The 12,246-nt window shown below is 36.8% G+C and overlaps 1 protein-coding gene across 1 annotated transcript; it reads right to left on the reverse strand.

Annotated features, from left to right (window-relative positions):
* Window positions 1-4,081: 4,081 nt before the first annotated feature.
* Window positions 4,082-9,555, reverse strand: FOXJ1 (forkhead box J1; the record flags this gene model as incomplete). The annotated part of the gene is made up of 1 exon (XM_015819709.1): window positions 4,082-9,555. A coding segment is annotated over one exon (819 nt), but the record flags the coding sequence as incomplete, so codon positions are not given.
* Between the last annotated feature and the right edge of the window lie 2,691 nt (window positions 9,556-12,246).

Raw genomic sequence — 12,246 nt, forward strand, 5'->3', positions numbered from 1 at the left:
AAAAAAATCCCATTGAATTTAAAAAAGAGGCTTCTTAAAGCCTTGAAGAAATCTATGTGAGTGGATAAAGATGAATTGAAAAAAATCAAATCATATGATAATACTTAAAGATTAAATTAAAGATTAAGACTGTTAAAAGTAAAAGGGAGGTATATAAAGTTGGTTTAATTGATCAGAGTTAAATAAGTTTTTGCAAAGTTTTGGCAACTGTTTATGAACTTTTTGCTGACACTAGTTGTTGAACAGTTGATATTTGATGAATTTGGGATGGGATAAGATGAGGGATGGGATATGTGATTGAAGAGATCCCTATTTGTAACCACACGGGGTGAAGAGTCACTAAGTTTGTTTATGTTTGTTCTGATGAAGGTTGAAAGCCACTTCTTTATATATTTGTTTTCTTTTTATTATTTTCTTCTCTTTTTATTCTTTGTTTTTCTTTTTCTCTGCACTTTTTATTATTTTCTATTATCTTTCTCTAAGTTTAGTTTGTTTTTGTTTTTACTTTTGTAATAAAGATTCTTAATAAAATTATATGTAAAATACAAAAAGAAAATTAAGTAAGAGAGATAAGAAATAAGGGGGTGGAAGACATAAGAGATTTTTCAGTCTACTTGGAAAACCTTAAACTTATCAGACATGCAAAAAAAGCTGAAGTTTTGTTTTTAAAATATATGGTAAAATATATAAATATAAATTTTCTAAGGATATGCTTATATTACTAAACATGTGTCCTAGATATATTTCATGAGTTTTAGTTTTGCGCTACTTATAAAGCTTTTATTAATCTTCTGCTCCATGTTGTGGTTCTATATATCTCACAAAGGGGTTCACAGTACTTTAATGTATGCAATTGAACTGATCTTAGACAAATATTAGTGCATATTGCTTTGCTAGTTACGTCCTACAAAGGAAGCAAACAGCTCAACGCATACCTTTGGAAGGATAGTAAGAACTATTCCAATCAAAAGGCATTGGACGTATGTATAGAGGATGGTGTATCCTTGCTGTAGAATAGACTTGTTAAATAGATGAGCTAGTAGGGATATGAAGTAAAGGTTGGTTCAAATCCATTCCTTGTTGACACATCATAAGCCATATTCTGAAAATCGTTCAACTGCTATAGTTACCAGGGAGGGTTTTGATTGGCATATGAAAATCAGAGCATATCACTCTATTCTTATTCTAAATGTATTGGCTCAATCCAAAGCTTTGCTCAAGATGCTAGTTATGACCTTTAAAGAATTAAATGGCTTGGAACCGCTTGCTTCCATATGAATTTGACTGGCTTGTAGAAAAATCTGTAAAGCTTTTGTATGAAGTGAGTTTCCTGCTCCTTCTTAAGCCAATGAAAAGCTTAACCTTTTTAATGACTCCATACATCCTGAAGTTGTTTAATCCAATTTTTCACATGTGATAAATGCCTTATTTGCAGTGATTTTTACCAATTTTAATTTTTTTAAATTTTCTCTCTTGTCATGCTTCTACACTGAGATTTTTAATGTGCATTGTTGTATTTTTCAATTGTGATTTTAAAACAATATTGTAATTTGAAATCTGGTTCTCTCTTCCTCAGCCTCTTTAAATACACTCACATTAGGGAAGGATGATTTAGTGCCCTGATGATGAACCTATCATGTGTATCAAAGGTGACATGCCATGACGTTTTTGGGTGACATGTCAGTGTTCATCAATACCCACCAACAACTATTCTTGAAAGCATGCCTTGTTCTCATGTGATTTTTGAAGGCTGTAGAGGTAATTAGAGAAAGGGGTGTACTCTTGACTGGTCTCTGGAGCCTCTGAAACTCACACAAGGACAAGGCATGCTGCGGTGTGGTTTTTGGAAGCTGCAGAGGCTGTAGAAGAGTATTCTCCAAAAGCCAATTCAAGAATGAAGGCCTTGTGCGCCCCAGAGCAGCCTCGTGTAATCCACAGGGTTCTGTCTACAGAAAGAAAGTATTGCCTGAAGGTAAGCGGCATGGCAGATTCTGGGTAGTGCTGAGTCACAGGGGCAATTGCCTTGGGGAATGGCACAAGGTGGCCTTTTTGAGTAATAACAATTGTGCTTGGGCTGAGGCCTCTACTCTACATCAGGCCCAACCTCAGCACAACTGTCAAGAGCAGCTATTCAGGGTGACCTAGATAGGGGAGAGGTAGATAATTGTTTCTCTTTTATTTATTTATTTCTTTGTTTGTGTGTGTATGTGTGTGTGTGTGTGTGTGTGTGTGAGAGAGAGAGAGAGAGAGAGACAGACAGACAGACAGACAGACAGACAGACATGCCAGCAGAGTCAAGTTTGGCATTTTCTGAATTTTTGACATGCTGAGACCATCCTCAAATCCAAAAATCCCTGGGCTGATTGTAATGTATATTGCAAAAAAAAAAATGCAGTTTGTACATATTTATTTGATTATTAGTGACTGAATAGCGGAAGTGAATAAGCTTGGGATAAAGCTCCGTGCAATTCCCAATCACCTGTTTTTCCATCACTCCAATCCCTCCGAAAGCTATTTCAAAGTGACTCCCTGTCACTTACACTTTTGCCAACCTTGAAATGATGAAAAGATTATAACTCGGTTGGTACTAAACCCCCTTTTCCTCCATTTGATCAATGGGATCTTATCATCAGTGCCCCCATCCGTGAGCTATAATCAGCTGTGGTATAACAAATATCTCCTTCATTCCACACAAAACAACTGAGCGTCCCCTATTCAGTATCCCTTTTCGTACAGGAGGCATTTGTCTTTATCTAATCATTTCCTAAAAACTTTTGAGAGGTTGCTATGAAGAGAAGCTATCTGAGGTAAGATTGATTGATACGTAAACCACAGCACTGAAGGGCTGTGAAAGCTTCCCAAATGCCTTATGCCCATTTCTCTTTCATTTAAAAGCAGCTATGAATTGTGAAGGTGAAATGATAGCATCTCATCAGTTTTGCAACTTGGCACATTTTCCAGTAGCTGCAACTACAATTGCATATTGATATAGCCGCTGGATTGAGTGAAGGGGAAGATAAGCTCTAACAATGAAAGCAGGAAGAGACAAACTATAGGACAAGATGCTGAACCACTACCAGAGGGAAATCAAGCAATGGTTAATTTAAGCCCAAGAGATAGGAAGCACATTGAAGTGAAAATCCTCACCAATGACAAAATGGAACGCCTTCAAGATCTGCAGAGGTGCAATGAGAGAGGGAACCAACTTGGATGTAATTTCCACAGAAGAAGATTTAGGAATGACTGCTCACCCAAACCACTGATATGAGATTAGAAAGCGCCAGAGTTGACCTTGAAGTGGTGCAAAACCAAGAAGACACTCCCTTGGTACTTTTCTGGGTGCATTGTAGGGAAATGAGGTCCGCTGTAGCATATTTCATGTCATTTTAATTATTTGCAAGAGTGGGAGAGAGAGAAAATAAATTTGAGCACCACAGAGAAGACTGGAGGTCACAGCAGTGCATAGAATCACAAGTAAGTTGTACTGGTGATAGTAGTGGCTTTTGGAAGTAGTTAGTAGTAGTGGTCCCCAGGAATACAGAACAATCTCTTGATAGATCAGATTGCTTTGGCTATATATCATGAGCTGAGTAGCCTCAGTGGGCTATTTCAACTTTACTGACTCAATGAAGAATCTTGCAACTGCTCCAGAACTAAGAACAACTTTAAGTTGCAGCCTGAAACAAATTTCAAGAACAAACAAGTATATCCGATTCTATATAGAGTGGACACCATTGCTTCAGATATACTTCAGCTAATGAGATTGCTTCTGTGTAATGATGCATAATTACTGTATGTGGCCTAGTCAGTGGTGGGATTCAAATATGTGAACAACCGGTTCTCTGTGTGGATGCCACTTCCGGAAGTCCATTCTGGGCCTGGGCAACAAAAAATTAGCTACCGGTTGTGCCGAACCGGTGCGAACCAACTGAATCCCACCACTAGGCCTAGTATAATCTGATGGCTTCTATGTTACTAATGGAAATGCTGTATTTTGCTGTGCATATTTGCTTTTGACTATCCTTGTTGAGCACTGATAACAACAAATGACTTTTAATATATTACTGAGCAGGAAACAAAGTGTACCAATGTTTTTTTTATTTTTTTTTAATAGCAAACAGCTTTCCATAGTTAAATTGCACACGTATTGTTGCCATTTTTCAACCATGAGTAGGAACAAACCCCAATCCAAGCCATTAAAATGGAACAGAAAGGAAATAATTATGTTAAGAAAAAGCAAAACCAACCAACGCTCCCCCTTCCCCATGTCTGGTTTGATATCCAGTAATGGTAAGATTTAATTGCCAGTAAGTTTCCAAGTTCTTGAAAGATGTGCAGTGCACTTTTCCAGATTTGATAGTTCAACCCACTCCTGGAGCAATTTCGCAAGTGAACGATGACTGAAGAAATAACTACAAAGTGGGACAGATTTGAAACCAGACTCATGTTCTGTCAGCGCTATAGTAAATTTATGAACCCAAAGCCTAAAACGAAAGCATGCTACTCATTGCAGTGTGAAATCCTGGATGCAATACAATGTGTAACCTGCTATAGAAAACAGTATGTTTACAGCATAAAAGCCCCCCTGCGTAGAAATTATTCATTTTCACTCTTCGGTATCTTGTTAGAATTCTCATGGAACTGTAGTTCTGTCAGGTGCAGAGATGTAATTGACAGATTCACTGCCATTCACAGAGTTATAACTTTTAGAGTTCCTTGGTTGGGAATTAAAGAGGCTGAATCATTACAGAGGCTTTACATTTGTACTATAGCCATTCAGAGAGAGCTCTCGACTTGTTCCAATAGCAAACTGGCTTTGCTCCATAGTACTTCATTCAATCTTGACAGCAGCCGGTGGTCCAAAATGCTGACATTATGTTTATTATTACTATTACTTTCCAAAAAGAAGAATGGAAGCAGAGTTTTCAGCAACAGTCAGTCCAGAAACACAGACCAATTTCACTGGCATCTGCTTTTGCTGAAAAGAGCTGAAACAAATTCAGGATTCTAAATTTACAAAATAAACACTAGTTCGATTACCTAATTAGAACATTTAAATTAGAATATACAACCGTCACAGGCTTCTAAATTAGGTTGGAGTCATTGTATATAACCTACAGAAATCAATAGCAAAGCTCCAATTAATTTGAATATAAAGACAGCAAATGTACATAAAGTTGCAGCTTTAAACATCCTGCTAAACTACATTGCTATGCAATTATTGGTAAGGGAAAGGTAAGCTATTATTCAGATGCATTAAATTATTTGCTTTATGTGGTCATGTGTGGGCCTGCATTTTGAAGTGCCATATCCTATGGTAAAAAGCAGTGGACTGGACTAAGCCAGATCCAATGTGTATTAACCGACCTCAGTAGAAAAGTTAGTTAAACCAACAGGATTTTAAAAGACTAAAATCTGTATAGATCACAATTATTACTGAACCAATTTCAAATCTGAATTCATGGAATTACAATATTCCTAATTTTAAATGTGACATACTATTCCTCAATTGTTTCAAAACTGATGCTGTTCAGATGGTCCATTTTGCACGTAAATTCCATTTTCACATTAGTTTTAAATTCTGTTATTCCATCACTTACTAAAAATAGAGGTTTTCCAGCAGTTATTCCATTTTTTAATTTAAAAAAAAATCATGTACATGTATCTTCTGATATGGTTAAGACTGCTCATATTGTTTACAACAGCAAAGCTTCTTTCTCACTCACATATTCCCCCTTCCCTAAATTTTTTTAAAATTCCAATATTTTAATTCCCAGTAAGTTGACTAAATTTTGATTAAGGATGGGGGTTAGAATCTGAAAATAATAGCTTGAATTCCAGATCAGTTCCCTCCCTGCTCCAATAAGGGGGATACCTCTGATGCTAAAATATCCTCCAATTTTTCCACAACAAATAAAATTGTGGGCTGAATCTTATTCAATGCCAGGAAGCATAATTGTTTTTACCAACACTATTATTATCAGCGATCCCACATCTGTTATGAAATAATAGGAATGTACTTCATTCTACAGTGACTATACTTTTTCAGTTTCTTAGACCTGTGGAAGCAATATATTTTAGAATTGGCACAGCCAGTTTCTTAAAATTGCCATAATCCTTAATGACCAAATGATCTTGAAAAGTCAGCTACTGGAAGCTGCAAAGAATAAATGTAATGCTGAATAGGGCGAAGGGAAATAGTACTATAATTTTATTTTTTTTGCACTACCGATTCCATATACAAACCAGGGAAAGTTTATTTCAGGGAATATTTCCAAGCCTTTTCCATATGCCTCAAAGTTGTTCCAGAAGAATCATGAGCATGTACTTTATTTCCTTTAAACGGAGACCTAATTTGGTCTTGCCCAGAAGCGCAGGCCACAAAAACCTGCAGACTCTTGGAGGCTACATCAAATAATCTCTGAGGATGGATGCAGTCTAGAAGTTACCAGTTGGTCATCCATTTTCTTCTAGACTGCTCAGTACACATTGAGGAAAATACTGCATTTTCTCCAAATACAATCTATTGACTTTCTTGTTGCATGATCAGAAACCTCAGGAGAAATTGTGTAAAACAAACTAGAATCACATGCACATTTATTGTGTATGCCTCACTCACACTTACTCTCCAGCTGACTTGGAAAGGCCTTGAAATCTCTAGAGAGAGAGAGAGACATTGAGAGTGGGATCACTGTGAAAATAACTGTTGTAGTGCTGAAGGTATTACAAAATAATAATACATTTTCCTGTGCAGATTAAATGTGAGTTGTGGCACAACACAAAGCTCTAAATGTAGATTCTCTGTTTCTGCAGAAGATAATACGTGTATCCATGATGTGGGCAATTTCTAAAATTAAGAGCATGCAAAATATTCAAATCTAGCTCTTTCATTCACATAATCTAACGGGCTCGTGTTCTTGTTTTCTCTGTACAGATTTGGTCAGAAGAGTGTTTTTATCACACATAAATCATTGTATTTGCTATAATGTAGCACCATAACCTTTGCCCTGAGGATGTGACACTTTCTACACCAGAGGTTTGTTAGGACAGACTAAATGTATGAAAATATAAATATTTCAAAATGCATTTTGTAGCACTTAGGCTAACAGCTTTAAAGAAATGTAAGCAAGAAAAAAATGGTGCAGAATTTTTCAGTGCTGTAAATTCTATTTGGACACTGAGCCTTAACCTGAATGGACCCATTGAACAGCTCCTTTAAAAAATTAACATCTATGAAATACCATTGTGGTGTCTCTAATAAGGCTATTACTTTTCAAGACATATTTTCCAAAACTACCCTAAATATCTCATTTTACTTTATTTGAATACATTCAAAGGCTATTATGACAGCTGATTTTAGGCGCAAAGTGCCTAGTTGGATGACAAGAAAGTTCAGTTCTAGATCAAAAGCAAAAGTAACTTCATCAGAGTGAAGTTTTAAGTTGTTCTTTCTTTTGTATTTTCTGCTATACATATAGTGGTCTATAATGTTCCGCTTTAGTCTAGAAACCCAAAAGAACATGACAATTATGAGTTGTTTTGGTTTGCTTAATCAGTTCTACATTGCCACTGGTTGGTGAGTCACATAAGACAAGGCATAACGTAAGGCAGAGAAATGTTTTAGCAATTCTGAGGGTGGACCAAAAGACAAGAAAATAGAGCCCTACATAATCAGTCAATTGAGCTGACGATTGAGCTGTTGAAGCATGCCACAAATCCTTTCATAAGCTTCTACTTATAAAAGGGTATAATGTTTTTAAAATAAACGTTAACATCCGAGGGTTTACCTACTTTGACTTTTATGTCTAGGTATTACAGCGTACAGAGTCAGTCAAGAAGTATTTTAGATACAAAAATAAGTAAAAAGGAACATCTAGAATAAATCAAGTCCTGTGTATAGATTTTTTTAAAAAAATCTAGTGGCAGATGTTCCCACTTACGTATTATATTTCTTTCTGAATAACAAGCATTTGATACACTTCAATCTGAATTTCCATTATTACAAATACTCCTCCCTCCCTCCCCAACCCAATACTCTACTGATTGTGCCTTCTGTAGCTAAAAATATAACTTCCATTACAGGTCTATAGATAGATAATAGCTTCTGTTTTAAAAGCTTGAAACAATTTGACTTACTGATTTATTTTAGAGCATATAAGTTTTAAAATCTAAATTGACCTAGTGTGGTAGACAGGTGATTGCAACTCCTTGAACAGAGATGGAAATTGTACTTTCCTGTTAGATTGTCCCATGTTTTAACTAGAAATCTTCCCTGGGAAAACCACTTACCCAAGAAACGAAAGAAAGAAGGAAGAGGAAACGGTAGATGATCTAATATACCCTAATCACCAGAAAAGGCCTGCTCTTCCAACCTCTTCAAATATCCTCCCTTCTCCCCCAAAGAAATTATCCCCTTTTCATTTCCCTCTAGCCCCAAATAGAAAAAACCTCTATTTCTTTAAAAGAACACAAATAGACACTGTATTATTATTATTTGTTATCTGTTGGGGTATAGAGTTCCCCATATCAAATGAGTTACTTTTAGATACATCCAGCCCAATTATCCAGATCTTCTTTTTCCCCCATCCTAACTTTTCAGTGAGACAGTGGGTCCCAATACTAAAGCTGTCTCATGTGTTCATGGATTCTTCCTTTTGTCAAGTCCTGCAGCTCTGGGACCATCTTGTTCTTAGAGTTGGTTAATCTTGAACCTTCCAATCAGGGAACTGTCTTTCATTAAAGACAGCCAGCATTGCTCCAGTCATTCATTTCTGTTTGCAAAGAAGGATCGTTGAGTTCAAACAGTGGATCCATGTTGACAGAATTTGAGAGGTAATCATTTCTCCCTTCATCCCAGGGATGCTGAAGAAAAGAAGTGGCAATAAATGTTTCATCAAAGTCCAAGCTACTCTGGTTAGATTCTGTGAGCACATAATCTTGCCCAGCTGGGCACCACTCCTGTGGGCAATCAATATGTCTTCCATGCACTGTCAAATCTACATCCCTGGTTATTGGGCTGATTGGAGGAGTAATTTCCAGATCCTCAAAGGTAGAGAAATCACCATTTAAGGTGGTATCAAAGATAGCCTCCCAGTCAAAATCACCTTTGAGAGAGCCAAGCTCTGTCTGTTCTTCCTGAGTAAGCATAGGGGAGCTGGAGAAGCGGGCTGCCTTATACATTCGTTTTGGCAGCGGTTGCTTGCGTTTATGGCTCATTTTTCCATCGGCTGGGTTCCAGTTCTGGTCGCTGGTCACTTCTTCAAATTCTTTGAGCAGCTGCTGGGATTCTACATTGATCTTCAGAATGCTGCTGTTTTTCCAAGAAGTTGCTGATTGGTGAGCTGAAGAACTGGAACTTGCCTCCTGTTGGATTCTTCCAGTGAAGGCTGGATGTATCTGCACAGGGGGCATCCTGCGTTTTTTGAAAGCTCCGTTCATCAGTCTGTCTGCATACTGAGGATCAATCTTCCAGAAACCTCCTTTTCCCGGTTCATCTTTCTCTCGTGGTACCTTGATGAAGCACTTATTCAAGGACAGGTTGTGCCTAATGGAATTCTGAAATTTAAAAGGCAAAGCTTAATATGAGTTGTTCTGGAAAGGGTGCTAATTTGTAGGGCAAGTCTCTCTACTGACATGAATGCAGTTGAATAGACCCATTAGAATTACCATGTTCTGTTCCAAAAGAAAGATGGAACACTGAAATTGTCTACAAACCAAAGCAGATCTTGTGCATCAATTAACAGGTTTATTATTCATATAGTACCAAACTATAAATATCTGAAGATCATTGTCTTTAAGATTACACAGGATATATTTTAATGAATGCATTAAACTCATACCAACTGTGTTTTAGTGGATGCCCTGCAAGCAAACAAAGGTAAAGTCAGAAAAGGCCATTTAGCCGTTGAGTACAATCTCCTGCATATTGCAGGAGCTGAAATTAAAACATCTCAGGTAGATCCAGAGCTATTTATCCTCTGATTCAACACTAGTGTGACGGTGAGTCCATTATCTCTCTGAGGAATTGGCTCTCCTGTTGAATTGCTCTTCTGCTTAGGACTTTTTTTTCAGATGGACTTTTCTGTAATTTAAATTTCTACAAGCCTTATTAAATGAAAAATAATTTGGTATATATCACTAACAACTGGTGAAAAGTTTAATGTTAAACAAAAGGGAAGTTAAACAGAATATTGGTATCTGGTCTTTGTCTGCTTTATATTGTACACATAGGATGGCTTTTCCAGATTGATTCTCTTAAAATGCAAGTTAGTAATGAACTATGGGGAAAAGATATTTCCCACCTGAATTATAAGTTTATATCTGTTTTAACTGTTTCAGTAACCTTCAAACCTTCATTAATGTTTCTAATTCTCCAGAATTTTGAAAATCACTCTTCCTAAATTATAAGTTGTTTAAAAAGATTAAGCAACTAAACAAGCATTGAAATTCAAATTAGTGACTTGAGACAACTACTGAATTATAAAACGTAACGAAGATCTCACTCTTCTCAATCTCATATTTCTAATATTAGACTGACACTAGTTCTCTTATCATTCATACTGGCAGATATTTAACTTTCAGCTAAATGACTCACTCCTACATTCATATTTTCTAAATATAATTATATGGTTGTATGTTTCTGGACTTTATTGAAAAGAGGTTTTTAAAAAAAAACAAAACAAAAACTCCCTATATTTCATTCCTCACTAAAAAGTAAGAAATGATTTAGTGTACAGAAATAGGAATTGCAGCCAGTAATTTATTTTTTTAAATCAAGGTTGTGTTTACATCTTGTAACTTATGGAAAATAAAGCATCAATGAGCTTTTTTCCTTTAATGGACCCTAAAATTGCATGCAAAAATAAAACTAAACCACGATTTGTTGAATAAGCCAGTGCCAATCTGGCAGAGAAGTAAAATAATTCTGGTTCGCCTGGCCAATTCTTGTTTTGTTCCCTTTTCTTCTCTTCTGCCAGAACACAGATGCTTCTCTACTTCCCAGCAGCAGTAAAGAACTAGTCTGCCAGTCTGTGTGTGAGAGGTGTTTTCTGTTTTTTGTATAGTGGGCTCTTTGCTTTTGTGTCTCTGGAGGTTTTGTGTGTGGTTCTTCATTTAACCTCTCAATATGTGTGAGAATGTGGCTGCCAGACAGAATGAAAAATTTGGGAGAAAAACAAGAGGGCTTCCTTTATTTTGAGGAGTGGATTTCTCTGGTGGCTAATACGTACTGCCACATCCTTCTCTATTTTGATGGGAAACATGGGTAGAAAATGAAAATAATTAAGACAGGATCCGGGATTCAGATATTACTCGCTACGGTTAAAATCAGTCATACATTCGGTCAATTTCAAGACCAGCTTTGCTGAAAAAACAAACTATGGTTTGTTTTATCTTCTAAGGTGGAGTCATAAAAATCACATAAGGATTATTTCCTCACTAGTGCCGTAAAGCATCTTCATAGCATCACCCAACTGTGATTGAAGTTCTATAATGCAAGTCCTTGCCTTATTTTGTCACAATGGGAGACCCTAGAAGATGCTGTAAATTGCCAGGGAGAGAATTACTTTAGTCAAAACAAATCTTAGATTAGTGCCCTGTGTGAGTAAGGGCTGTCTGTTTTCAGGAGTCACTGATGAATTCACGGTTCCTGTTTCATTGATTTTAGGTATGTATAACCATAGCAATTTACAATGGAATGGAAAACATAACCTTCATTCCATACCTTCAGCTATGGAAAAAAGCAAGTTCCTTGCTCTCATCACAGGGCTAGAGAGTAGAAAGACTAGCCAAATATCCATTACAATTCCATGATAGTCAGAAAGCTGGGATTATCTGATTCTGCCCCCATCCCAAAATACATCTGGGCTATGGCTGTGGCACTACATATAAGAACTAAGAACTGTTGAATTCACCTTAATCCCAGACAGATACAGATGGGCCCACATAAAAAAACACTTACTTTACCCACTTGCTTGCCTATTGAATTAAATCTGCACCCCTCTGTGCTTCATCTCAGACATTCAAATATCATCTGATCATTTTGTTGAGCTTTGCACAAAATGGTGTTCTCGTTCACGATCAAAATGAAAAATCATAATGATCAAGAACATCGATAAAGAGACCGGATCCTCGAAAGAGACATTTCTAATTTTACAAAAGAAAGAATGTGTCCAGAGTGGTGGAGCCCAATCCCCAAAGAAATTCAGTTATTCAGTAAATAACTTGGTCTTTCAGTACACAAAGCCA

The sequence above is a fragment of the Protobothrops mucrosquamatus genome, unplaced genomic scaffold (genome assembly GCF_001527695.2).
Source record: "Protobothrops mucrosquamatus isolate PMUCROS unplaced genomic scaffold, P.Mucros_1.0 scaffold969, whole genome shotgun sequence".
Classification (NCBI taxonomy): domain Eukaryota; kingdom Metazoa; phylum Chordata; class Lepidosauria; order Squamata; family Viperidae; genus Protobothrops; species Protobothrops mucrosquamatus.